This window comes from Rissa tridactyla, chromosome 1, assembly GCF_028500815.1.
Source record: "Rissa tridactyla isolate bRisTri1 chromosome 1, bRisTri1.patW.cur.20221130, whole genome shotgun sequence".
Taxonomy (NCBI): domain Eukaryota; kingdom Metazoa; phylum Chordata; class Aves; order Charadriiformes; family Laridae; genus Rissa; species Rissa tridactyla.
The window spans coordinates 99,095,656-99,120,468 of NC_071466.1; the positions used below are offsets into that span (position 1 = coordinate 99,095,656).

The 24,813-nt window shown below is 45.1% G+C and overlaps 1 protein-coding gene across 3 annotated transcripts in view; it reads left to right on the forward strand.

Annotated features, from left to right (window-relative positions):
* LOC128905615 (cystathionine beta-synthase-like protein) overlaps positions 1–14,774 on the forward strand; it is a 28,513-nt gene extending 13,739 nt beyond the window's left edge. For 2 of the 3 annotated variants that reach the window (XM_054191937.1, XM_054191947.1), the window contains exons 7-18: positions 430–564; positions 1,108–1,177; positions 3,530–3,621; positions 4,481–4,606; positions 5,295–5,379; positions 5,575–5,680; positions 6,524–6,598; positions 7,306–7,440; positions 8,879–8,987; positions 9,756–9,785; positions 11,441–11,525; positions 13,220–14,774. In XM_054191937.1, coding sequence (XP_054047912.1) covers positions 430–564; positions 1,108–1,177; positions 3,530–3,621; positions 4,481–4,606; positions 5,295–5,379; positions 5,575–5,680; positions 6,524–6,598; positions 7,306–7,440; positions 8,879–8,987; positions 9,756–9,785; positions 11,441–11,525; positions 13,220–13,329 — 1,158 coding nt within the window. In that variant the 3' untranslated portion in view covers positions 13,330–14,774. The remainder of the gene's footprint in view (positions 1–429; positions 565–1,107; positions 1,178–3,529; positions 3,622–4,480; positions 4,607–5,294; positions 5,380–5,574; positions 5,681–6,523; positions 6,599–7,305; positions 7,441–8,878; positions 8,988–9,755; positions 9,786–11,440; positions 11,526–13,219) is intronic. The other variant, XM_054191958.1, reaches the window with a different exon arrangement.
* Positions 14,775–24,813: the final 10,039 nt, after the last annotated feature.

Consider the following 24,813-nt stretch of genomic DNA (forward strand, 5'->3'; position numbering starts at 1 on the left):
GCCCTGGAGGATCTCCTTTGCTGCCTGTGTCCGGAGGAGGAGGTAAATATATATAATTTGCACTTAAACATAAAATATTGGGCTATAGCACTGTTGGAGTGCAGAACATACGTGACTGGCATTGAGAAGAGATGGTGTTTTGCCTGAATGAGGCTTTGCGATGTGTACTGACAGTCCCTACTGGCCTGAAGGCCTAGAATAGAAATATGAATTTGACATCTAGCTCACAAGTAAAGCTTAGTTAAGACCAAATGACATTAAGGATTTGTACCCGTGGCTCAGTGATGTGAGGCTGGGGTTTAGGAGAACTGTTAAGGAGGCTATTACAGACCAGGTAAAAGGGAAGATGTTTTCTTTCCCCTGCATCTTGATGAAGTCTCTATGCTGGGAACGTGTTTGGGGTTTTGTGATCACCTTTATTTGCTACAGGTGGATGTCCTGAGAGCTCTGGGTGCTGAGATTGTGAGGACCCCAACTACTGCTAGATTTGATTCTCCGGAATCTCACGTGGGAGTAGCATGGAGACTGAAAAATGAAATCCCCAATGCACATATACTAGACCAGGTAAGAGCCAAAGTGTCAGAGATGCAGGTGTAGCTTGGGAGGAGACGTTGCAGCCTTGCTCCTTAGTGTCCTTGGTTGACTGTTCAACAGCCTAGGTGTGTCTCTGGAGGAAAAATGTCGCAGGTCTGGGGCTGTAGTTGAGGCATCACCATGCTGTAGGGTAGCAAGCTTTTGTAGTCACTAGAGGGCAGCAACAAGCCTATTTTTGCAGAAACTGCGAAACATGGGTGGCTTTCCACTGACTTGCAGTCCTGCCTGGAAGAATAGGTACACGGGTAGTGTTGTACGACTGTCCCACAGACAGGACTGATCTTGGCATTGGAGGGTGCTGGCACCTTAGCACTACTCTTAAATTAGGTCCCTTAGGAAGGTTGCACCTTCCCTTGTGCATTCTGCCTAGGTCCAGATAACGAGCAAACCGACTGAAAAGAGTGTACGTAGCTGTTGTGGGGCTTGGAGAATGTCATGTTCTTGAAATGCCTCACAATGTGAATTTTGTTGTCTTTCTAGTCTGCTTAATGGTTCTTGTATGTTTCAATATAGTACCGTAATGCCAGCAACCCCCTGACGCACTATGACACCACAGCTGAAGAGATCCTGCAGCAGTGCGAAGGTATGTTCGATCTACTACTAATCCCCTCTTCAGTGAATCCCTAGTATTCTCTTATTGTTAGGTACTTGGAGAATGGGACCCAAGGTGGTTGAGAAATGCATGGATTTTCACACAGCAAATCCCATACATATGCAGTGTGTCATTAGAGAATTAGTTCATTTCAGTAGTCATAATAATGATTTCTTTTTTTCCCCCCCCATTAAAGGGGGGTGCTTTGGTTTTTTAGATTCCTCTGCCTGAGACCAGGTGGAGAAAGCAGTGATGCTTAATTATCTTTAAAAAAGCAACAAAAAAAGACATGGCTAGAGTGGTGTAAAAGAACAGCATCGCTTTCTCGGATCACAAATACAGAATCATAGAATCACAGAATCATTTAGGTTGGAAAAGACCTTTAAGATCATCAAGTCCAACTGCACACCTAACACTGCCAAGCCATGTCCCCAAGTGTCACATCTACATGTCTTTTAAATACCTCCAGGGATGGTGACTCAACCATTTCCCTGGACATCCTGTTCCAATGTTTCATAACCCTTTAGGTGAAGAAATTTTTCCTAATATCCAATCTAAACCTCCCCTGGCACAACTTGAGACTGTGTCATCTCATCCTACCTCTCGTTATTTGGGGAAAGAGACTGACCCCCACTTTGTAACAACCTCCTTTCAAGTAGTTGTAGAGAGCGATAAGGTCTCCCCTTGGCCTCCTTTTCTCCAGGCTAAACAACCCCAGCTCCCTCAGCCGCTCCTCATAAGACTTGTGCTCTAGACCCTTCATAAGCTTCGTTTCTCTTTTCTGGACACACTCCAGCACCTCAATATCTTTCTTGTAGTGAGGGGCCCAAAAGTGAACACGGCATTTGAGGTGTGACCTCACCATTGCTGAGTACAGAGGAACGATCGCTTCCCTAGTCCTGCTGGCCACACTATTTCTGATACAAGCCAGGAGGGTGCTGTTGGCCTTCTTGGCCACCTGGGCACAGTGCTGGCTCATATTCAGGCAGCTGTCAACGAACATCCCCAGGTCTTATTCCACTGGGCAGCTTTCCAGATACTCTTCCCCAAGCCTGTAGCATTGCATGGGGTTGCTGTGACCCAAGTGCAGGACTCCGCACAGGTATTTTTACGTTCTCAGACCAAATACTCCATTACCCTGGAAGCTTCTTCACTTAGGAGTCCTCAGGAGTACAAACTGTTCTGTGTTGCAGTTGCCACCAGAAAGACCTGTTTGCTCGGCAGAGGTCGCTTTCATGTTAGTTGTAGGCAGCCAGGTTGGAGTACCAGAAGTGACTGAGCTGTGGCAGCAGAAAGCTTTAGCTGGGCTAACTCACCCAGTGGAGGAATTGGTTTGAGAGCTACTGGAGGCATTCAGTGTGGTGCTGCAGCCTACCACATAGGCATTTGACATACATAGGTGGTAAAGGAAGTCTTATAGGAGGCTACTTACCTGCCTTATAAAACAGTACAGTTTCTGATGGGGCCCTCTAATAAGAAACTCGGCTATTAAATTCCATCTCATTAAGGTGAGGACCACTTCTCCTCCCCACCCCCCAAAAAGCGACTCTAGTTGTTCAGAGGATTTGGCTTGTCCTTCTGTGACAAACTTTCTTTAAGTTTGACTTAAAATGAGTATACTTTAACAAACTGACGGCCCACAAGCTGAGAGTCTAGATGAGTTCTAGCTTTAGGCTTCTTGGTTTTATTTACTTTTCCTCATAGGCCGATCACTGTTCAGTTATTACTGAGCTTATAGCCCTGCTTGGTAGGGTGTTATTCTTTTGATTGGCAAGCATTTGGTTTTGTGCGTGAATTGGTGCGTGTATTTTTTATTAACAAAGCTGCCATGTGGATGCACTATGGAAACTGTAGGGGGTGGCAGAAGAACAAACTATCATACCTGCACTCAGTCTAGGTGCCCATGACCAAACCAGTATTTTTCACATGAAAATGAGAGAGTAGTTGTGTTAACAGTTCTCTCAGTGGGTACCTATCCCATGCTCTTGGCACTCGTTCAGTAAATTAATGTAATAGGCTGCTCATTCTAAATTAAAGAATGAGCTATCTACATCAGCAAATACAGTAACAGGAAAACATCAGGTGTTAGTTGTATGGGCCAAAGTACCACAAATTGGTGCCTTGCCAGGCTGCTGGATGGATGCTTCAAAACCACTGTGGCAGTAAATGGGGATTGAGCAAGGTGGTCTCAAGGGAGGTCTCATAACACAGCTCTTGGGCAAGATAGGGGTCTTTGCTTCACATTTTTGTTAGAGAAATTCTATACTTGGATTTAAGTGGGTTATTAATTCATCATTCTGGGGGAGATTTCACAACTGCCTTCTATCCCTCGCCTTTAAACAGGAAAAATAGACATGCTGGTGGCTACGGCTGGCACCGGAGGTACCATCACTGGCATCTCCAGAAAGCTAAAGGAAAAGTGTCCAGGTTGCAAAGTAAGTGGTAAGCCTAAAGAATTTCTCTTTAGTGGTGTGAATCTCAAATTGCTCCACTTGGCACATCCCATTCTTTGCAAGCCTACCCTAGATCTCCTTGGGAACCTCTTGGATGTTCACAGTTAGAAGGTAGCTCTGAGCAGCAAAGAAAGGTTTTCAGACCCTCTTAAATCATCATGCTCTGGTCTCACTGGCTACCAGAGATCAGGTTTGGCTCAGCAGATGAAAACTGGCCCACAGATCCCTTCATGGGGTGTCTGAGAAACTTCTTTCTCTGGTGTGTACTGCAACCTTCTGTTTCCTCTCTGAATGTGCCTTCACTAACTTGTCTGGAGCTGCTGAGGTTTTACCAAGTGACACTTTCTCTGAACATGCCAGCCTGTGTGTCTACCTGTGTGCTGTGTTAAATTCCTCACAGAAGTTGGTATTGTGTTTCAATCGTGAATATTTTCCTACATAGGCAGGGAGCAGTAAACAAAATAAAACTTCTCTGCTTACACTTGGCACGAAATATATTGGCTATGATGACATGTGAATGAGGACAATCTTGTCTTGGGGAAACCCTGTCCTCTGTTTAAGCCAAACAAAACCCATATAGAACAAGTGATGCCCCTCAGTGTCCACGGCCTCAGGAGACAGGATGGGTTGCCAAGGGGCCAGAAGCAGCAAAACATTTTGCTCACAGGGGAGATGAGTGTTGCCAGGAAGAAGTGAATAGGAGACTAGGTTGCTGTTAACTTGGCTGTGTGTGCAGCCAGCATGACACCAACAGCTGTAATGAAGCCAGTGCTCATGAGTAAATAGCTGTGTTCTCAAAAGCAGTGTGTCATGGTATCCAAAGTGGAAACTGCTTCTCCAGATTATAGGTGTTGATCCTGAAGGCTCCATCCTTGCTACACCAGAAGAGCTGAACAAGACTGACAAGACAATGTATGAAGTGGAAGGAATCGGATATGATTTTGTCCCCACAGTGTTGGATAGATCTGTAAGTCATGCTTCTTATTTTACTGCCCTTTGCCCTCTGTTGGGTTGCAGAAGTAAGGTGAAAGGTGGAGGAAAAACTTGTGGAAGTATTTCTTCGAGCTGAAAGGGGAGGGCTAGCAGTCAGAACTATTCCTGTTCTTTCTGTCAGCAAAAGTCCTTGGGAGTCTTTTGCGCTGGCCGCATTTTTTTTTTTTTTTTTTTACAACGCTAGGTGGAAAAGCTGTGAGCAGATAACATTTTTCCTAGACCACCGGACTTACTTTTTTTTTTTAAGTTCAAAAACTACACCAAGCAACCAATTTAAAACAAAGAAAAAAAAAAAAGCCCAACAAAGCACCTTAACCCCTCTCAGCCAAAACTGATATGACTATGTCCTTTGCAGAGCCTGTGTCCCAAGGATGCCCTCCAAGAGGGGAGGAAACTAATTGATACTCTGTGGATGTCTCAAAACAGCCTGTTCTCATAGTGAGGTTTCAATAAGGAGTCTATTGTGTTAATGTGGTAGTCTTTACCTTGGCCAAAAAAACCCACAAAATACTTGGCATTTGGAGGATGGAAGCCCAGGCAGATGACTCAGTGGGGCAGCTGTTACCTCCAAGAGCATGGGTTGAATTCACAGTAGTTGTGTCACTCCCCTAGCCCTCCTCATTTAAATCAACCCTTGTTTCTGTCTTCCTGCCCCTTCCCAGACAGTGGACCAGTGGTACAAGAGCAATGACGAGGAGTCGTTTGCTTTTGCGCGCATGCTGATCCGAGAGGAAGGACTGCTGTGCGGTAAGAGCAGATGTGACTCCTTTGAGTTTTTCTGAATAATATGTGGGAGGCGAAGCCTTGTGCAGGTCAGGGAGACCTTCTTCTACTTCAGAAGCTCCTCACCCTGGGTTCCTCTACTTTCTTTCCTCCTCTCTCCCATTCTTTCTCATTTCACTTCTGATTTGTCAGTTTTGTCCCTGATCTGTGTTTTGGCAGGTGGCAGCTCAGGCAGTGCCATGTCTGTAGCTGTGAAGGCAGCCAAAGAGCTGAAGGAAGGTCAGCGCTGTGTTGTTATCCTCCCTGACTCTATCCGGAACTACATGTAAGAACCTGTTTTCTGTTTGGGAAAAGGATGAGGCAGCCCCTCAGACCTCCTTACAGCAGTGGCAAGTTGGATACATATTTCTTATAGCACGCAGTTACCAAAGCAAGGAATGTGTTTGGGGCACAACTTCTGAGGTATCTAGAAAGGCTCTGACATGGAGTAGAAAGTTGCTTAGCACTCTGAAAGCTAAGCTTCTCCGTGTGTCTGACTTCAGTACATAACCATCACTGGTTAGCATCTTTCACAGGAAAAGACTTACTTCCCCTGCTTTATTTACTGGGGACGATTGCTATTATCCCATTCCTGGAAGGGTCACTGTAAGGCTGTCCCCTCTCTCTGCTGGTGTCCACAGCAGAACACAGTGCTACTGTAGCAGTAGCCAGTATTGGGGTGAGTTTACAGCTGGAAGTGTGAGGGCTTTGAGCTGTGCTAAGAAGTTGTTTCTCTCCTACTGCATTGAAATATGTCCCAAAACATGATGTTTTTAGCTGTGTTTCCCGACTTCCCTTGCATCCAACACAATGCTAGATGACTAGAAACTGCAGGCAGGCCTTGCCTGAGTACAGGTTGGCACTTTTCCTTTCCAAGCTGTCTCTCTATTGTATTGCAAGGGACTGACGTAGATGAGACTTAGTTTCCTATGGGATTCCTTTTTCTTACTATGAGTGTTTCTTCTCAATGTCCATGGCTGGTAAGCTTGGGTGGCAAACCGCAGTATATTTTCAATTACTCTTTAGTTTTTAGTGGTAGCAATCTGTAAACAGTTGCCTTTGTGTTCTACTAGGTTTGCTGTGAGATGTTCAGCCTGGTAATGAGCTTTTCACTTCCCAATGCTTTCAGGTCCAAGTTCTTGAGTGACAAATGGATGTTTCAGAAAGGGTTCATGAAAGAAGACGACCTTGTCAAAAAGCCTTGGTAAACATGTCAGATCCATTTGGATTTTCTTGAGTCTATTCAATCGACTTTATGGCAGTTGCTAATTTAAAGCTCATTTCAGTTTACATTACTTCCTTGGATTTAGCTAATCTTTCATGCTATTGTGTTGATGTATAATTGCAGCTGTTAATTAAATCTGCTTAAACTAGTTGATTTCTTTGAGTTGCATGGCAGCAGAAGAAAATGGTACTTAATGATTTTATGTATTTTTTCAATGAAAAGAGTTGTATCTGAAATGGAAAGGTAGTATACAGAGAACCCTTTCAAGATCAGAGTTCTTGAGTGCAAAGCACTGCAAGCCTACATAGGTGGAGGGGGATATTCCCTAAATTGCTACCTATAATGACTGTAAATATGGCTAGCTCTTTGAGTAGGAGCACAAAATTTTCTGTGTAAGATACAAATAATGGAACCTGGGAGATTAGTACTCTCCACTATCTGTAATTCTAGAAAGTAGATGAAATGAGGAAAAGAGTTTCGGCCTTAAAGCCTTCTCACACTTCAGTGACTTTCTGATATAGGGGAGAAAACTTGAAAGCCTTGAAGCTTTACTGACTGTGGCTGAATCCTGACTTTTTCTTGTAGCCTTCTTACATTCCTGTAGTGTTGAAGGCCACTGTACACGAACAACCGGTTCTGTTCTTCCCAGAAGACTTGCATAGGCTTGGTTTTTATTTCGTCCCCAGGTGGTGGAACATCAGTGTTCAGGAACTCAAACTCTCTGCCCCTCTGACTGTGCTTCCAACTGTTACCTGTGCAAAGACTGTTGAAATTCTCCGGGAGAAGGGATTCGACCAGGTACCAGTTGTTGATGAATCTGGGTATGTCCACATATATCACTATTCATCCATATGTATCACTTGCCTTACCAGGTCCCAAGGGATGTCTTTAAATACTTACCAGAAGTATAAAATCCTTTCACTCATCTTTCTTCAGTTATAGTAACACAGTTCAGAAATATTACCTTAAACACGCAAATGCTGGACTTAATATACTGTTATGGTTTCAGCTGGGAAAAAGTGAATTTTCTTTCTAGTGATTGCTGTGAAAGGAATGTCAATAACAGTTGTTGCTAAATGATGTTTACGCTATTCAAGGACTTTTTTCGGCTTCCCATAGAAGCATAAACAGAGCAACGGAATGGCCAATGAAATATCCCATACCCTAGATATTATGCTTAGTATATAAATGTGGATTAGCCGGGGGCAGTAATCCGCGATCACTGCTTGAGATGGTGGCAATTCACTGAGCAGTGAGAGTGACCTGTGTCATTGTTATTATTGTTATCTTTCCCTTTCTGTTATTTCTATTAAACTGTCTCTGTCTCAACCCACAAGCTTATTTTTCTCCCTCTCCCCTCCTTTTTTTCCCCCCTCTTCTCCCCACCCTTCTTGGAGGGGGGGAGGGGTGTGAGCGAGTGGCTGCATGGTTCTATTTGGCATGATTCTAGTTAAACCGTGACATACGCTGTCATGCCAGGACTGTCCTGTGCTTCACATAATGAGCTTCTAAGGATTATTATGATATATTTACTCAGTGTGTCTCTGCAGGATAACTTCATTATTTTTTATAATAACTGTTTAACTTGACAAAGCAAAAATTCATATTTAAAACAAACAACCCTAAACCTATGGATCTCCACCACAGCTTTTACCCGGTTTCTTCAGAGCATTGCACTATAGCGCAACGTTGAAGTGACCCCTGTAAACCAGGGTGTCCGCAGCAAGCTGGTACGCCTTATTGCCCTGCAAGTCTCATATAGGACAGGCTGAATAATGAGTCGCTCAGTTACTCTCCATTTACTAACCTTGCTAACTCAAGGGATTAATTGTTGCAGGTCCTTGCAAGATCATTGCAGGGAGAAGGGGAATAAGCAGAATTGAAGTGAGTATGTCTCTGGCCTCATCACTCCTTTCAAAAGAACAGATGAGGGTGTAAAATAATGAAGTTGTGTTTTTGAAAAGTGCTCTCAGATTGCAAGAAGGTCTCCAGTTGCAAGAACTAGAGGTACAAAGAGCTCAGGAGGGCCAGGCACCCACAGCACCTGCTGACTTCTGCGTGAGTCTCCAGAATTTGAGAACTGGACTGTGTCTCCTGCAGAGGCAAAGAATTCAAGTATACTGTCAATAATGTTGCTTTATACCATGAAGCAGTTCAACTGACTTCTCCTGGCTGGCTGAGAGTGTACGCTTTTTTTCTACAGAACACCTGAAGCTTTTATGTTGTTTAGCCCTATCTTCTCTCTCTCTCCTTTCCCAGAGTGATTTTAGGCATGGTTACCCTGGGTAACATGCTTTCTTCACTGCTTGCTGGAAAAGTTCAGCCTTCTGATGAAGTCAGCAAAGTAATCTACAAGCAATTTAAACAGGTAAGCAGGTATATTCTACAGTTCCTTGTTCTCTGGTTTAAAGTTCTATTGTGGGTGTCCTAAGACAACAATGGCATCAGGCTGGGTAAGGTTTACCTGGGACCATGCAGAGCAGCTGTCACTGAGCACAGACGTGCTCTAAACCCTGTCCTAGGTCACTCAGTAGCTCCCAGGTTTGTGTTGTGGCTCTATATTGTGCTGTTCCATTACTTTAACAGGCTTTCTTTTAGCATGCTTGTCCTTTCCTCCTTCCCCAAAAACTCCATCACAAACCTGGGCAATGTAACTATCCAGAGGAAGAGAGAGGGAAATGTTGAAACAGCTCTTACAAATAATTTCTGTATTGCCTAAAACCAAGCAACTGTTTACATTTTGTATCAGATGCCTTGCTGAAACAGGGGGATGGCTGCTCAAAGCTGATGTTGTCAAGATAGGTGAATTTTGATGTTAGCCAGTTTCACCTGTCCATCCAATGTGGTGTGCCAAGATACCACAGCTTCCGAGCTGTATAGGTGCTCTTCCAAAATATATAAGTACTGTTGCTGTTGCTTTTCTCTTGCAGGAAAAGGATTTTGTTTTTTAACATGGAATGCTTGACATAGTTTTTACCAGGCTTTTAGTTTCAACACTGTCTCATAGTAGATGAGGTGCTCTATTCTGGAAGTATGTGTAATGCTTCCGTTCAGTCTACAAACTACCAAGTCCCTGAGATTGAGAAAGGATGCTAGTTCTTTATGGACAAATGTAAATATATCTTTTCCTTCCCAGACAGATAATCAAGCATCAGGTGGAAATGTGGTGCGTAACAAAACTGCTTAGTTCATGTTCTCCCTCACTTGGACACCTTAAGAGTTTCTGGGCTGGTTGTGTGCAATCATTTCTGTAGCTACACTGGTGTTACTGTAGTAGCCAATTCTCTGCGCTTCTGAGGTTGTGGCTTTTTTCCATGGGCAGCTTGAAGTTTCTCATGCTTCTTCAGTAAAGAAGAGCTTAACCGTTTCTTTTCTCTTTAGTTCTGGCCTTTTCTTGGTGGAGGATGGAAGGGGAGTGACACAAAAGTGGTGGTATTGCTAACGTGCTAACTCAAAGCATCATTCATTGGTTATTTTCCATTTGAATTGATAAGTTAATGGAGAAACATGGTTAAATGCACATAACCTCAGAGGTATTGTGGATTCTGCTCTTCTTGCCACTTCAGTCAAGCTTATTTGGCTTGTTTAATGGGGAAATTGAGAAAACGGATCATCTGTGTTACTGAAATGACTTGGGATATCCTACAGTTAGGATCCATACTACAATGTGCATCAATAAGAGGTCAATTTAGCCTGTGACTACCAAGGCAAAGCTATCTTTTATCAACACAGGAAGCTTTCTTTGGTATGATCACTGCAATTATTTTGTGGTGATCTCTTGGAATGGAAGAGTAATGGTTATAGCTTTTTTTTTTTAAATTCTCTAGTAGGATAGCACGCGAGGGCCTTGAAACACTAGTTGTAGGATAATTTGCTAGTCCAAACAAGTGCTGTGTGTTAGTGGAGAGGAGGGCCATTCTTGTGGAGTCAGATATTAGTTCCACATGTTTATTCCCCAGTCACAAGCTGAGCTCACTGCAGGATAAAGGCTTTTTTAATTTGCAGTGCAAGGCTTTTCTTTGCCATAAATCGCTTTTAATCCCCTTTAATGAAAGTATATCAGATGGTGGGTGCTGCTGTTACCTGGAGAGTGTCACCTGGGTCATAGACCTGCTGCTGCTTAATATGTTAAAGCATGTAGGAAGAACAGTTTTATTCATTCTTTAAAATGGGTCCAGCAAGTGATCAGCTAAGTGTTTCAGAAGGATCTGTATTGTTTCTGCAGTGAACACAGGGTGCTTTCTTGTTTAGTCTTAGCAAAGTTGAACTTCACTAAAAATGAATTCTGAATTCTCAGTTCCTTGATTTGCACCCAAATATAGTGTTAGCTAGCAATCTTCACCCTTGGTTTTGTTATTGGCTTGTTCGGGCTTTTCTCTTCACCTGCTGCCTTTGCAGATCGTACTCACTTCCACAATGATTTGCAGCCAGATTGATTCACTTTTTCCCAGTCTTGCTGGAGTAAAATCACCAAGTATAATGAGTTTTATGGTAACTTCTTTTGTTAGACACATGGAACACTTGACCTTCTTCTATCATTAACATTTTTCAGATATTCAGTATATTCATTGTGTTTACAGAATCAGAATTAATAGCTTCATATAGTGCTTCACTTTTTTGTTCTTTTTTTTTAAATTAGAAACAAAGAAAACCGATCTTTTATGTTTGCTTTGATTTGTTAGTGTTGTACAATACTTCACATGGAGAGCAGCGTATAAATGCTGACGTATTGTTTTTAATCCCTATATACCTCGTGCAGTATTATCGACCACTAAACATGTAAAGGACTTGTTTTATTTAAGTTTGTAACTCTCTCCTCAGATAAACCTGAAAGACAACTTGGGGAAACTCTCTCATATCCTGGAAATAGACCACTTTGCTCTAGTGGTTCATGAACAAATTCAATGTGAGTATGATGTACTGTGCCTCATAAGAGATAATCTTTGAGTGGTAACAAGAAGCAAGTACAAGCGTGAGTGCATAAACAAGTTCTGAAGAAGCCAAATCCTCTCTGTGTATGTAACTACGTGCTACTAACACTTAGTAAGACACTAGCGCTGTAATTCTTGTGGAATAAATGTTAAATCCATTAATAACCCTACATACTGTAATGTACCTGCTTTTGGAGCAAGTTACTGCTCAGAACTGAATGCCTGAGTCTAGTTCACTGGACAGTGGCTTTGTTAGTAGCAGTAACCCAAGGAATAAGCTCCTGCACTACAACTGATTTTTGCTTCTTCCTATTCCTGACATACAAGTCCCAGCAGTTCCATCACAGGGAGCATCCCAGGTTAACTACACTTCAATTTTTTAGCCTTGCTAAAGCGAAACCTTTAGTATAACTTCATAAAGTTTAGTAAGATCTTAATAAGATCTAGATGTCAACACTGACATAACTGCCTCAAGACAGCTTAATATTTCTTTTTTCCTGTTTATTTTGTTTAAACTAACTTACTCCCCTTCACCTGATGTTTTTCCTCCAAACTCTACTTTTCTTCATCCTTCTCAAAAGTCTTTACACTGCCTTCTTTATGAACTGGAAATGGCTAAATAAATCTTCAAAGCTAGAGTATATCACTGTTATATATGAATAGTATTTTTTCCTGTTTTAACTTCCTTATAGCAGGCAACTTGCAAGATTATAAACACTGAGGAACTAGACTAAAAACAATATTAAGACTCACCAGATAGATAGGTTTATCTGGCAGGTATCTCAATTATGACTGGAAATGAAGAATAGCAATGAAATTTGTGCTTGTTCATGATAATCTCCGTAAGGATGTACTCTTGTCTCTGTGCTAACTATTTATCAAATTAGAATCTCAGTGGAAGCTCGCAATGGAACAAAGATTGAGTAAATAGAAAGGCCAGGAAAATCCAGCTGGCTGAACAAACTGCGTATATAAGTGGGTTAAACATCTCAATACAGCCAGACTTTAGGAACAGAAAACTTGGACCACAGATAAAGGGCCAGAGGCCACTTGGCCGCTTGGTTCCCAGGTCAAAAGCTTATGCTCATGATGAAAAAATCACTTGAACCTGCACTCTCAATGTGGCAATGATTAGATGGTTAATAAGTTTTTTGGATATAAGTGGGAAAATGTTGTATTGTGATTTTTATACTAATTCTGTATTTGACAGTGGTGTAGGAAGATGGTAGTCACATGTCCTCTAGTGGCCCCAGGTTCTGATGGGATAATAGCTGTTTGCAGCTGTTTCAAGTAGAGCTACAGAAGCTAACGTATGAGGGAAATATGTTTTATAACAGAGGACTTGGTTTGAATTTTCGTGTCAAGAATAAATCTGATGGATCTTACCCTTCCTTCCATGATGTTTCCATTTCTAAATCCCTTTTGTCGAGGAGCCTTTCTGAAATTAAAATCCATGCCACTTCCTGTGTGACTGTCAGTCAAGATGACTTTTGGGTTGTCCCTTGATGTACAAGGGTCATCAGTGATAACCGGCTCCACCAACAGGCCCTGACACGCGGAGCTGGGTTGGCTTGGCCACCTGCCTTTACAAACAGTGCCATGAAAACCAAGTGGGATGGTGTGTTTTTGTGTCTCCTAAAGCCAGAATTTCCTCTTTGTTTCTGTGTAGATCACACTGATGGTTCCTCCAGTAAGCGGCAAATGGTGTTCGGCATCGTTACAGCCATCGACCTGCTTAACTTTGTGACTGCACGAGAACGGGAAAGAAAGTCCAATTAACATCAAGTAGCAATGTGGAGCCTCTTCAACAACATTTTGCAATCTCTAACAAAGAATCAGGTTTATTTCGTAGGTATAATTGTCTGTCCTTAGGGTGTTGTTTTGTTTTTTTTTAAGTTCTGAAAATAAGCAGTTATCTATCCTGGTGTTAGCTCTACAGCCAGTGCATTTTGCTGTATTGCACAGGTTCTGAGTACTTGTTTCTTAATCAGGTTAGACATATTTCTTATCAAGACAATTTATTTTTTTACCGATATATATGTGTAAAAAATATTGCCTAAATTAACTGGTATATTCCTTACTTGTTACGTCTGAAGTCTGGCTTTCCAAAACACTGTTTCAGATTCATATAATGTGTTGAAATAAAGAGTTACTGAAGCATGGGCCCAAGAGAGCTCTGGAAAGTTTTGGACTATTTGTTTGGTGGTTTTTTTTTTTTTGTGCAAGGGTGTTAAGTTAGACAATACCTGTGTGGAGACAAAAACAGATCTGGGGCATGGAGAGAAAAAAAGGGGAATTTCCCTTTCGGTGACATCAGTGTAAAACAGGAGGAAATCCGGAGGACTAGATTTGAGGCTTGATTCAACCAGCTGCTCTGAGGAAAAACTGACTTGAGTGGAAGCCTGACAATGAAGTGATAAACATAAACTAATGCCTTTGTTTTGCACAGTGTACCAGCTTTCACTGCAAAGGCAGACTTTTCTTTTTTCTTCCCAATTGTAAGCACAATTGAAAAGATAAAAACGTAAGATCAAGCTTCTTGCCTAAAGGTTTTTGAAAATCACACTGTTTTATCTAGTACCTTTTGCTTCAGCTTCACACCCTCTTATTCATCTTAAAGTGCTGCTTTTTATACCTGTTTTAGAAGAGCCAAAGGTAATCTGTCGAGAGCTGTAAACTCTTTCAAGTCCTGTTCAAGTGCTCCTATACTGTAGTGCCTTATTCCAGGAGAAAAACCCTACTATTAATCGAATTCACCGTAGCCAAGCTTGGAAGTAAGTGGCAAACATGGTCTGGGCTGGTACTGTCAAGAGTACACGAGTAACATGAAGTAGGTGTGTGCAGATACAGCTATTCACTGCTCCTGTACCTCTGGATTCTTCAGTAGTGTTTGACTTGCATAGCCGTGGCAGAGGTTGTCACTCGCAGCCCCATCCATACACAGCTGTGCTCAGGCTACCGGCTGCTGTAAGTGGGAACGATGAGTGGAATCACCCTGTGGTTACAGGAGAAAAGTAGCTGTTCTTCATCTTCATAAAGACCAATGTAATCATCTTCTGACTGGCCTTCTGTCAAGAATGAAGTTTTCGATCAGTAAGAGGGACACTTCTCTTAGCTTGTCTCTCTTTCCACTGAAGTAGAAAAATACTACTTAGGCTGGGGCTATTGCTGATAGGATAGCAAAGTTGTTTGTGTTTTTGTTTTTTTTTTTTTTTTTTTTTTTTTTTTAAAAACAAGCTGAAGGGAGTTGCGAGTCAGCTAAGAGAAAAGGGGTTATTTAAAAAATCGCATTTACTACCTCCTGTATATGGATTTCTTTCTACCTTGCTGGCCTTCCTGTGGCAGCGGAATTTGCTGTACGTTTTGGAAGTGTGTGCTCAGAGGCGTCTGTGTCACTGATGGTGGCAGGGAGGGGTTGCTTAAGTATTTGGGATTTTCTCCTTTTCTTTTTGTGCCTGTAAAAGCTCCATGTCCCAGCCTAACTGAATTTAGCAAGAAATATGAGGAGGGTAGAATGAGATCCCCAAAGTTGCTTTTCAGAACTGCAGTATACGAGGGAAGTTACAGTTGGGGCAGCAGAAGATTAATGCGTAGCTTTACCTGTGACACAGAACAGTGTAAAGATTTTAATTTGCTTTTTTTAGTTTACTGTTCATAGATTAATCTCTGTAGGGTCACGAAATCAGGTAGTATTGCTGACTAAGAAAGAAGGGGTGGTTAGAGCTGGTAGGGAAGAAGGAATGTGAGTCTAAAGCAATCAAAGTAAGCCAAAGTATCAAAGAAATCCACCTGCGCTGCTCTGCTTGTGCAGTTTGTTAAGAGCAGGAGCCGTCTCCTCTTCTACGCTGGTACAAGGAGAGGATGGTGGCCACCAGCCACTCTTACAGACAGTAGCAACCCTGTTTGACCAGAGGAATTGGTGAAATAGATGGAGTTGCTAAATGACTGAAAAACTTTCCAGAGCTCTTCCCTGTAGTAGGGATGAAGGCAGCAAAGAGAAGGGGACAGAGAAGTTTCTCTGATGTAAAAGCTTGAGCGTGATGCTTTTTTGCCTATGTGAGAATGTTGTTACTATCCTGGGCCTGGTTTGTAGCAGTAGGGCTGGATTAACGCTGGGCTTATCTCTTTGTTTCAAATACTCTGAGGGCCAAGGAAGACATTGCAGTTTGTTCGTTTGGTCTTTACCCTGAAATTCAAGTCCAGAGCTTGAACAGAACTGTATTTTTTTTTTTTTTTTTTTCCGAAGTGGGTGCCTTGCATCTTCTGTTTACCTGTGCTGGTTATGCAAGTGCTGACTAAGCCTGGAAACTATTTTGCACATGGATATTTTTATCAAGAATTTGTGCTGTATTTGTTTGTCACTGTAAGAGAATATCAGTCCTTTTGGTGTAATGTTGTCTCTGCAAAAATCATAGAGTGGTTTGGGTCACAGGGACCTTAAAGATCATCTAGTTCCAGCCCCCCTGCCATGGGCATTCCCACTAGACCAGGCTCCTCAAAGCCCCATCCAGCCTGGCCTTGAACACTTCCAGGCATGGGGCATCCACAGCTTCTCTGGGCAACTTTATTTTCTCACCTGAAGACAATTATCCAGTAAAATCTGTATAATATTTTGCAAGCAATTATCAGGTGATGACTTAAGGATCATTTTGAAGTCATTGCATCCCCTACTACTTCCCGCTTCTTCCATGAGCTGTGGCTGACTTGAACTCTGTCTAGCTGAGGTTCATCTAAGCAGACAGACCAGTCTCATCTGCCCACCAGGGTAGTCGCTAAATGGTTTCTGAAAACATCTGCTTGCTGTTACGAATTTCACACAACATGGTCACTGTCAGGAGTCACCTGGCATTGCCACTGCCATCCAACACTTTCTTACTGCATAGCGGCAACATGCTACTGTGACAAAGGGAAGACTTCTTATGCTTTAAGAAGCTGGGAAAAATCAATACTATGTATGTGCTGTGTTTATTGCACAGATGTTCACAAATGTACAATATAAAGAGTTCAATAAAAGCTGTTTGATTGCAGAATGACTCTGGGCTTTTTAATGGCAGTTCAAGTCGAAAGCGGATTGGACTGTAGGCTGTGAGAAATTTCTATCCGCTGCAGAAGACCTCTCACTCTCAATGTGTGGACCGCAATGCTCTGCTGTTCTTTTCTTGTGCCTCCAGAGAGCTGTGGGTGAGCCAGCCCCACTGTCTGCTTCTCGTGGCTGGCTTTAGTACAATCCTGGTGTTTCTGTACAGGGCGGGAAAGAAGGATGTAGATCTAGGGCTCAGATGCCACTGGTGAAGCTCCTACAGCAACAGATGCCTGTGCGGTCGATTGGATCAGTATTTCTGAATAAACGCGAGGGGTAGGGGCTAGCCTGTTTCTGGGAGAAGGCAATGTCTTTTGGGAATTACGGTGAAGCTATAATATTAAAAGGTGTATGAATTCAGGTGAGGTGCATGGGTGTGGTGCTCTATGGATAAAGAGCAGGTGGGAGAAACAGAGGAGGCTGGCTGTATTATTTGAGAGACATGTAGTTGTGCTGATGCTTGGTGTCTTGGTCGATTGCTCGAGTAAACTGCAATGAAGGTGGTTTATATCTGCTAGGCAAGCGAATAAAACCCTCATCCCTTGTTTTTTTGGTCCCCGTTTCCTTAGGCAGTCAGTCCTTGTTCAGCCCTATCCAAATAGCTTAGGACCCTGTTGGACAGTCTCAGCGGGATGTTGTTCCATCTCACAGAGACACAGGGAATAGCCGGTGGGTGGAGAGGTGCAGTGGGGCTTTCTCTGCCTGTCTCAGGTGCCGGGGCCAGTCCCACGGGTGTGTGGCATGAACCCCCTTGCATGAACCCCTTGCTCACTCGCCTGCATGCCAGGTTTTCTTACAGGGGCATGGTTCATCTACCTCCTCACACGCACAGTGTACTGTCCTCAGCTTTATCTTCCTGCTCCTGATCCAATGTGCTCTCCAGCAGCACGGGGTGACTAACACAGCAGGCAAATGACACGCTAAACTTTCTTTACCTTACACATCATTTTCATGTGATAGTTGAAATGCTGTTGTTGCTGGCAGCCTTGAGGATCATTGCCTTACCTTTACGTTTTTGCAAAGGATCCTGATATTGCGGTCTGATACCCAGAAGTGTCACTCCCAGGCTCACCCCTGCAAGGAAAGAACGCTTCGGCAGTAAGGCCAAAGGCTAAGCAGCCACAGAGAGCGTCAGGCAGCCGTGCAGGATCAAGTTCCACCTGCCAGCAGGCTAAAGGCATGCCTGCCCCAGCCCTGGCCCCTGCTCCCCTCCCCAACAGGGAACTCAACCCGTTAAAAAATACCCTAGCGAGGTAGATCGGGGGTGGTTTTAGCCAGTGCAGCTATTGAGAGAAACAGGCAGGGCTCCTCGGCGTGTCCCGCAGCACAGAGCCCATTTTTGCAGAAGGAGTCAAGACCTTTCCCGGCGGCGGAGGCACTGCCTAACGGCACCGCTAGCACTGAACTGTCCCCAGCCGCGGAAGTGCCCCTTCTCACGGGTCACCGACGCAGGGAAAATTACTGGGTGCAATCTGCTGTACTGGCTCTGGAGATAAACGGAGGACTTCAGTCCAGAAAGCTACCTTACAAAAGCAATAAATTCCCTTTGGCGAAAAAAAAAAAGTGTTGCTGAGGGAAGTGCCGCTACCTTTTGCCATTGCAAGGTAAAGGCAGACGTGTTTGAGCTTTGCTCGTGAAATATTCCTGAAGGCGTTCTTTATCTATAGGGGCTTATGGGAAGCAGAGCTGAGGAGTGGGAAGTGGCTGTGCACAGCCCCTGCCAGGGCACAAGGAGCCCGGCCTGCACCACGGCTCTGGCCCCGCTTGCCGTGGGGTTAAACGAACACAGCAGGGATGTTCTGTGTGCGTGGGGGTCCCACAGAGCCCGGGCCCCTCCCTCAGTCCCTGCCTAAGCTGTGCTGCAGCCGTGCCCATGCCCAGCCTTGCAGCCTCGCCTGCAGGGCCCTGGCTTGGCCTCACAGCTGCCCCAGCTCCGCGCAGTGAACTGTTGCAGACCACATCCAGCCAAAGTGCAGCTTTCCCCCCACGCCGTATGACCTCAGCAGTGAAATCAGTTTCCTGCTTTGTTTTTCTAGGTGTCCGTAATGCGGAGGGCAGCGCACAACAGGGATGGCTGGAAGGGGGGTGGGCGGGATGCAAGGGTTGGCTGCTACGTGTAACAGTGGCTCCTGCAGAGCAGGAGCAGCCCTGAGCCTTCCTCAGGGTTGGAGGAGAGCCACGTGTCATGGCCGTGTCCCACCACTGCTTTGTTTGGTGCCAAACACCAGAGTCACCCAGGGGCTGTAATGCTGGGGGACAGTAAGCGAGGGGAGAGCCTGCAGGACCCGACCCGTGGTGTGGCTGTAAGAACGGCCAACTCACCTGCCACCACCCCTGCCTTAGGCTTAAGAAAATATCTACTCCTTTTTAGGGGAAAAGCCAAGTGCTGTTCACTCTGCAGGTTGCACTAGTCTTTTGACAGCTGTAAATACGCCATAGCTGCTTCAAACAAACACACCTCCTCCTTTCACACCTGACAAATCTCAGGCTTTGAAAAGTCGTTGGATCCTCCAGTGGTAACCAGCCGGATTCGAGTGCCCAAACAAATGGGGTGAGTGGCCTACATGCACTGACTGTCCCTGTGTTCCCTTCGTAGTGCGGTACGTAACAAATACTTCATGTCCTCAGGTAAACTGGAGTGAAGGCAATGTGCTGATTCACAGAGAGACCACTGCCTTTGGGACCCATCAGGATACGGGAATGCGCTGTTCAGCTCCATGGGGCAAAGACAGCGGGTCTGACCTGCAAAGAGTGAAAAACCCAGCACGTTTGGAGCTGCTCGTGCCTTGGGTTCCTTCCAGTGTCCTCCTAAGGAAAGCCAGCAGGTCTTCTTTCCCCCCACCTGTCTCTGGAGCATAGCTGTCCCTGCAGCCACCAGCAGTAGAATGACCGGTGAAGGGGACACATCAGCTGCATTGAAAACACCCGTGGGTTGTACAAGCAAGTGCTGACCTCTCCTGAAACAGGTGGGTGTGAATGGCTGCCTCAACGCAGTAACAAAAAAATAAGTTTTCTAACCCATTTTTTGCCTTGGATTGTGACCGGCTGGGCTAGCACACCTTACACCGAATGTCTCGCACTGTAACACAGGTCCCTGCCGAGGGGAGGCTAGGCATGAAATGCGGCGCTGCTCAGAAGTGGCAGTGGGGTCTAGCCACAGGCAATTAAATTCTTACCTGTTTTTGGTAAGGCTTAAATTATGGGGGGGAGGGCTTCATAAAATCCATATTTTGGACAGATGGCACATGTCATGTTTTGGCTGGAATAGTTTTGCACTAAAATAAGGCTTTTACACCAAGCGTGTTGAACAGGTGAAAAATATGTTTAACGGCAAGTAACATCCTGCCTTTTTCCCGTTTTACCTGTGTAATTTAGATAGTGGGTATCATTACCGGTATTCCAACTCACAGCCCCACTCAGCTTGACAAGTAGCAGTTTTGACCCCATTTCCTCACAGCAAAATGTCTTTCTCTGATGGCCAAAGATAAGCCAAGAGCCAAGGAAAGCCCATTCTGCCCTGAATTATCTGCTGGGCCTTCCCAGAACATTGCTAACCCTTCTTCTCCAGACATCCTATCAAGCCCTACCAACCTACCTATCAAGCTTAGGGCTATCAAGGGCTATCAAGCCCTACCTATCAAGCTTCAACTGCTTTGATGAAGACATTTTGATTATTAAATTATATGTGAGGGAAAAACATGGATTTCTTCCCTCTTGGTACAGCAGAATCAGGAACATTTTAAAACTTGGTTGTCTCCTCTGGGAGAAAAAAATCACCAGGGAGGTGGCTTGGTGGTCACAAAAGATCTCCCAAGATCCCAGAAGTAAAACCTGAGTGCTGTGTCCCTTTCAACCCCGCCAAGATGAGTACTATGAAACCACCTCTGCAAAGAGTCTTTTCGATGATGCTTGAAAAGCAGAGGTCCTTCCCCGTGCACGGGCACAAACTCTCCCCTCGCACCTTCTTGTGAGAGCCAGGAGCCACCCCGGTGCTCCCCGCCGCCTCCCTCACTCCCTGTGCCTCCTTCTCTTTTTTATGGCCGGTTGACCAGTTCTCTCCGGTGTTGCTTCCTGGCCCGAGGACGCTGCCGGTTCGTCAGCGGGATCCTGCAGGGGAAAAGCTGCAAGGTAACCATTCAGATAAAGGACAGGGCGGTGCGAGCCTGCTGGGGAATAAGCAACTATGCGATGTGTTTTTTCAATTTAGTAACTCTTAAACACCAGCACAGCAGAGCAGCAAGGTAAGGTTAGAATCATAGAATGGTTTGTGTTGGAAGGGACCTTAAAGATCATCTAGTTCCAACCCCCCTGCCATGGGCAGGGACACCTCCCACTAGACCAGGCTGCTCAAAGCCCCATCCAGCCTGGCCTTGAACACTTCCAGGGATGGGGCATCCGCAGCTTCTCTGGGCAACCTGTTCCAGTGTCTCACCACCCTCACAGTAAAGAATTTCTTCCTAATATCCAATCTAAATCTCCCCTCTTTCAGTTTAAAACCATCACCCCTTGTCCTATTGCTACACTCCCTGATAAAGAGTCCCTCCCCATCTCTCCTGTAGGCCCCCTTCAGGTACTGTAAGGCCGCTATAAGGTCTCCCCGGAGCCTTCTCTTCTCCAGGCTGAACAACCCCAACTCTCTCAGCCTGTCTCCATAGGAGGGGTGCTCCAGCCCTCTCATCATCTTTGTGGCCCTCCTCTGGACCTGCTCCAACAGGTCCATGTCCTTCCTGTGCTGTACCCACAGGCCACATTTTTGTTATGTGCAGGGGCTGTGAAGTGCCTGGGGTGTCTGTGTGGAGTGGAAGCACCACGAGGGTGGCAGTGCAGGCCCCAGCCAGCCCCCGCCAACCAGCTCCTCCTCTGCTCCTAACCCAGACACAGGCAAAGCAGGAAAACCCACATAAAAAAGCCTGCCGGGGGCAAATCCAGCTGCGTGCGTGCCTGCATGACTGGTGATGCTGAGCAGAGCCAGACCCCATAGCAGCTCAGGGATGGTGGTGCTGAGGGGCCAATTACTTGAGCGTTCTGATCAGATGTAGCTTTTACCTTGCCCAAAAAAGGGGGCAAGTGCCCAAACTTGCCATTTAGACCTTTTTTTAAAGAAAATGTTTCATTAAAAAGAAATTCTCTAAACCAAGTGTTTTATTTCAAAATGATCTTCTGTCCTTCCAGATGCCCATCCAAGCCTCTGTTTCATTTTAGGTTGAAAAGGTCACCGTTTCTTGCAGTTCGGTCACAGAAGGGAAGAATCTTATTTTTTAATACGACTACACTTGGAGCCGGTGCTGCTTCAGGAGGTAGCCAGGAAGGGGTGACCGGGTTATTCTGTAACTGCAATGCCCAGAAAACACAATTCCTGCCGGGGTTAGGGTTATTTGCAGCCTCTTTATGAGAGACTCGCATGCTCTGCGTCACATCAGATAGCCCACAAGATTTTTCTACAAAGGATTACCTCTGGCAATGTTTTCCAGAGAGTTCATCTATTGCAAAAAGACCAAAGGTAATGTCATTCCTGTGCTAATGCCTACAACAGTCGTGTCTTTGAAAGGTTTAATTCCGAAATAAGCGTTCCAATAAACCTTATTCCCGCCTGATTATCTGAATAACGGTGCAGTTTCCTTTGTGACTGTGTTTTGGCCCCAGCCTCGACCAGGCGTCTCTGTGCACTGGCCCAGCTGCGGGAAGGAGCGGGGAAAGGAGGGAGTGAAATTCCTGTGGCCTTTTCGTCTTCCAGTAAGTCTGCACCCAGATAATTTCCTAATCGCCCAGCCAGCCTTTGGGAATCACTGCGGAGCAGAAGCCGTTCGCTGCTCTCGGCTGATTTAATAGTAAAACAGTCGCATAAGGAGCAGGAGCTAGAATGAGAAAGAGAAAGAGGTTTAGGTCTGGAGGCGATGTGGAGACTAATGGGCCCAGAGGACACAGAGAGTCCATATCAGACAGCTCCTAACGTAACATGTCGTTTCTGTCACTGCTTTTGCCTAATTCAGCAAGGCACATGCTGACGCAGACGAGCCGGCTTTAAGCAGCAGGTTAAATATGAGACAGGGAATCAGATCAGAAACAAGATCCTAAAACCATCACAAAATTGCTGGGGATGGGATGAGAGCACTTCTGAAGATAAGTATGAATTAAAACAAACAACAAAACGCTTATCTTTTTTTATACCCCAATCATTTACGCTCAGAGAGCAATCAGGTGCTGGGCATAATTAGGTGTGGGGCAGGACCCAATCAGCGTCCCTCAGCAGAGCACTTACCGCTGCTCATTGGTGTCCCCTGCCACCCGGCACATATAAGCTCAGGGCTAGAGCGCAGCGAAGGCACTTGGCTGATACACCAAAGGTGGTGAGTATGGCTTATCTATTACCAAACACTCTGCTTTTCTAACGGCAGGCTGCATGGGAGATGTGCCTACTAACCAGGTAACGTAGTTGTTGTGGAGAGGCTTGAGAAGAAGAGGAGGAATCTGGTAGCCTCTGCTTCTCAGCCTGCTCAAAGGTTGACTCTGATCCAGGGAGATCCTGTGCTTTCAGCAAGATCTGAACAAATCTGAAAACTGGGGAGGTTCTGGCTTTACGCTACAAGGTCAGTTGGGTGGTGGAGCTTGTGCAGTCTCCATCCTTGGAGGTTTTCAAGACCCAAGAGGACAAAGCTCTGAGCAACCTGGTCTGAATTTAATGCTGTCCCAGCTTTGAGCAGGAGACTGGACTGGGGACCTTCCGAGGCCCCTTCCAGCCTGAGTCACTCCATGATTCTGTGAAACTGATGTTGCATTTGTCTTGCTCAGAGACAGCAATATCATTCCTTTGAAATAAAGCAAGAAAATGGCATTTTGCTTTGAATGGGGCAAGTTTGCAGGTAACTCTTTCTGCCCTGCTGAGTTTGCCTTGTTTTCCCTTAGTCTACTTAATGAGCATCTTGATTTTCTTCCTTTTGAAGTTATCAGTGCAGTCTGATAACCTAATAATTGCAACCTCCTATCTGCAAAGTGCTCTATAAACATTAGCCTGTGCCCTTTGTCATACTTTTTCCGTAAGTGATAGCAGCTGCAGAATTGCATGTTAGTATGCCTGGTTTCTTGGCTTGCTTCCCAGTGGATATTTCCATTTATCCTTTGTCCAGCCTTGTGCTGTCTCAAGCTTCTCTGTTTAGAAGAGAGGAATGGGGCCGTTGCAGGACACCTACAATAAGTCAGATGTGCTTGATGGCTAATCGGATGATAGCTGAAGCTTCAGGCAGGGGTTAGGAGGAGTATTGGGATATAGGAAAGAGTTTCGACAACCGAGAGAGGGCATATCTTTGCTTTGTGCTAGAAGGTGACTTGAAATTGCGCTGGAGGCAGCATGGGGAGATGTTTGTGCTGGGCGTTGCTCCTCTCAGCTATCCTTGGCTGCAGCCAGACTGTCCACAGTGGCCCCATGCCCCTTTCTGCCCGTACTTGCCACCCAGCCTGCGTGTCCGTGGCATGTGACTGCTGAGACCTCAGCAGGGGAGCGGCTCGCTGGTGTCCTGTCAAGGCCTCCAAAAGATATGGGGAGGTCTGATTCTTCCCATGCTTTGGTCCTGTTACAAGTCATCTGCCATCTCACATAGATGGTATTGGGGCTGCCTACTTCAGGCGGTTTTTAAGGTTACCTTCAGAACCACAGTGCTTTTAGACATATCTTCATTTCACCATGAATCCAGATGCTGGGCAGAGCGATGCAGCGATTTTAGAGTGATTCGTAACTGGAAGGATATCTGTGCAACACCATGCCAGGAATTAACCAACCCTTGAGGAGATACACAAGAAATCCTCCAGCAGCGAGGAATGTAGATGTTGGCCTAGTCAAGGGCCAGGTCCCGTTTCCTTGTTCTCTGGGCCTCTAGGAAATACGTCTGTATACACTTTGGGTGAGCGAACAAATGAAAACCCCATTCTTGCCTTTTTTTTTTCTATCAGATGATAAGGCAACTGAACACAATGAGCATAACTTATTTCAGAAGGTGGAAAGCCAGTAAGGCTCTTCCTTCCATGAAGTCCTCCTGCACCACCCACCTCAGCATGGCACGCTGCCTCCAGCACCCGGCTTTCGGGGTGCGTTGGCTGCTCCTGGCAGGGGTGACACTGGGGCCTGCGGCACTTCTTGGTGGTGACGGGGAAGATGCTGGGATGCTGCCATCCCAGGCAGGTGCCCAAGG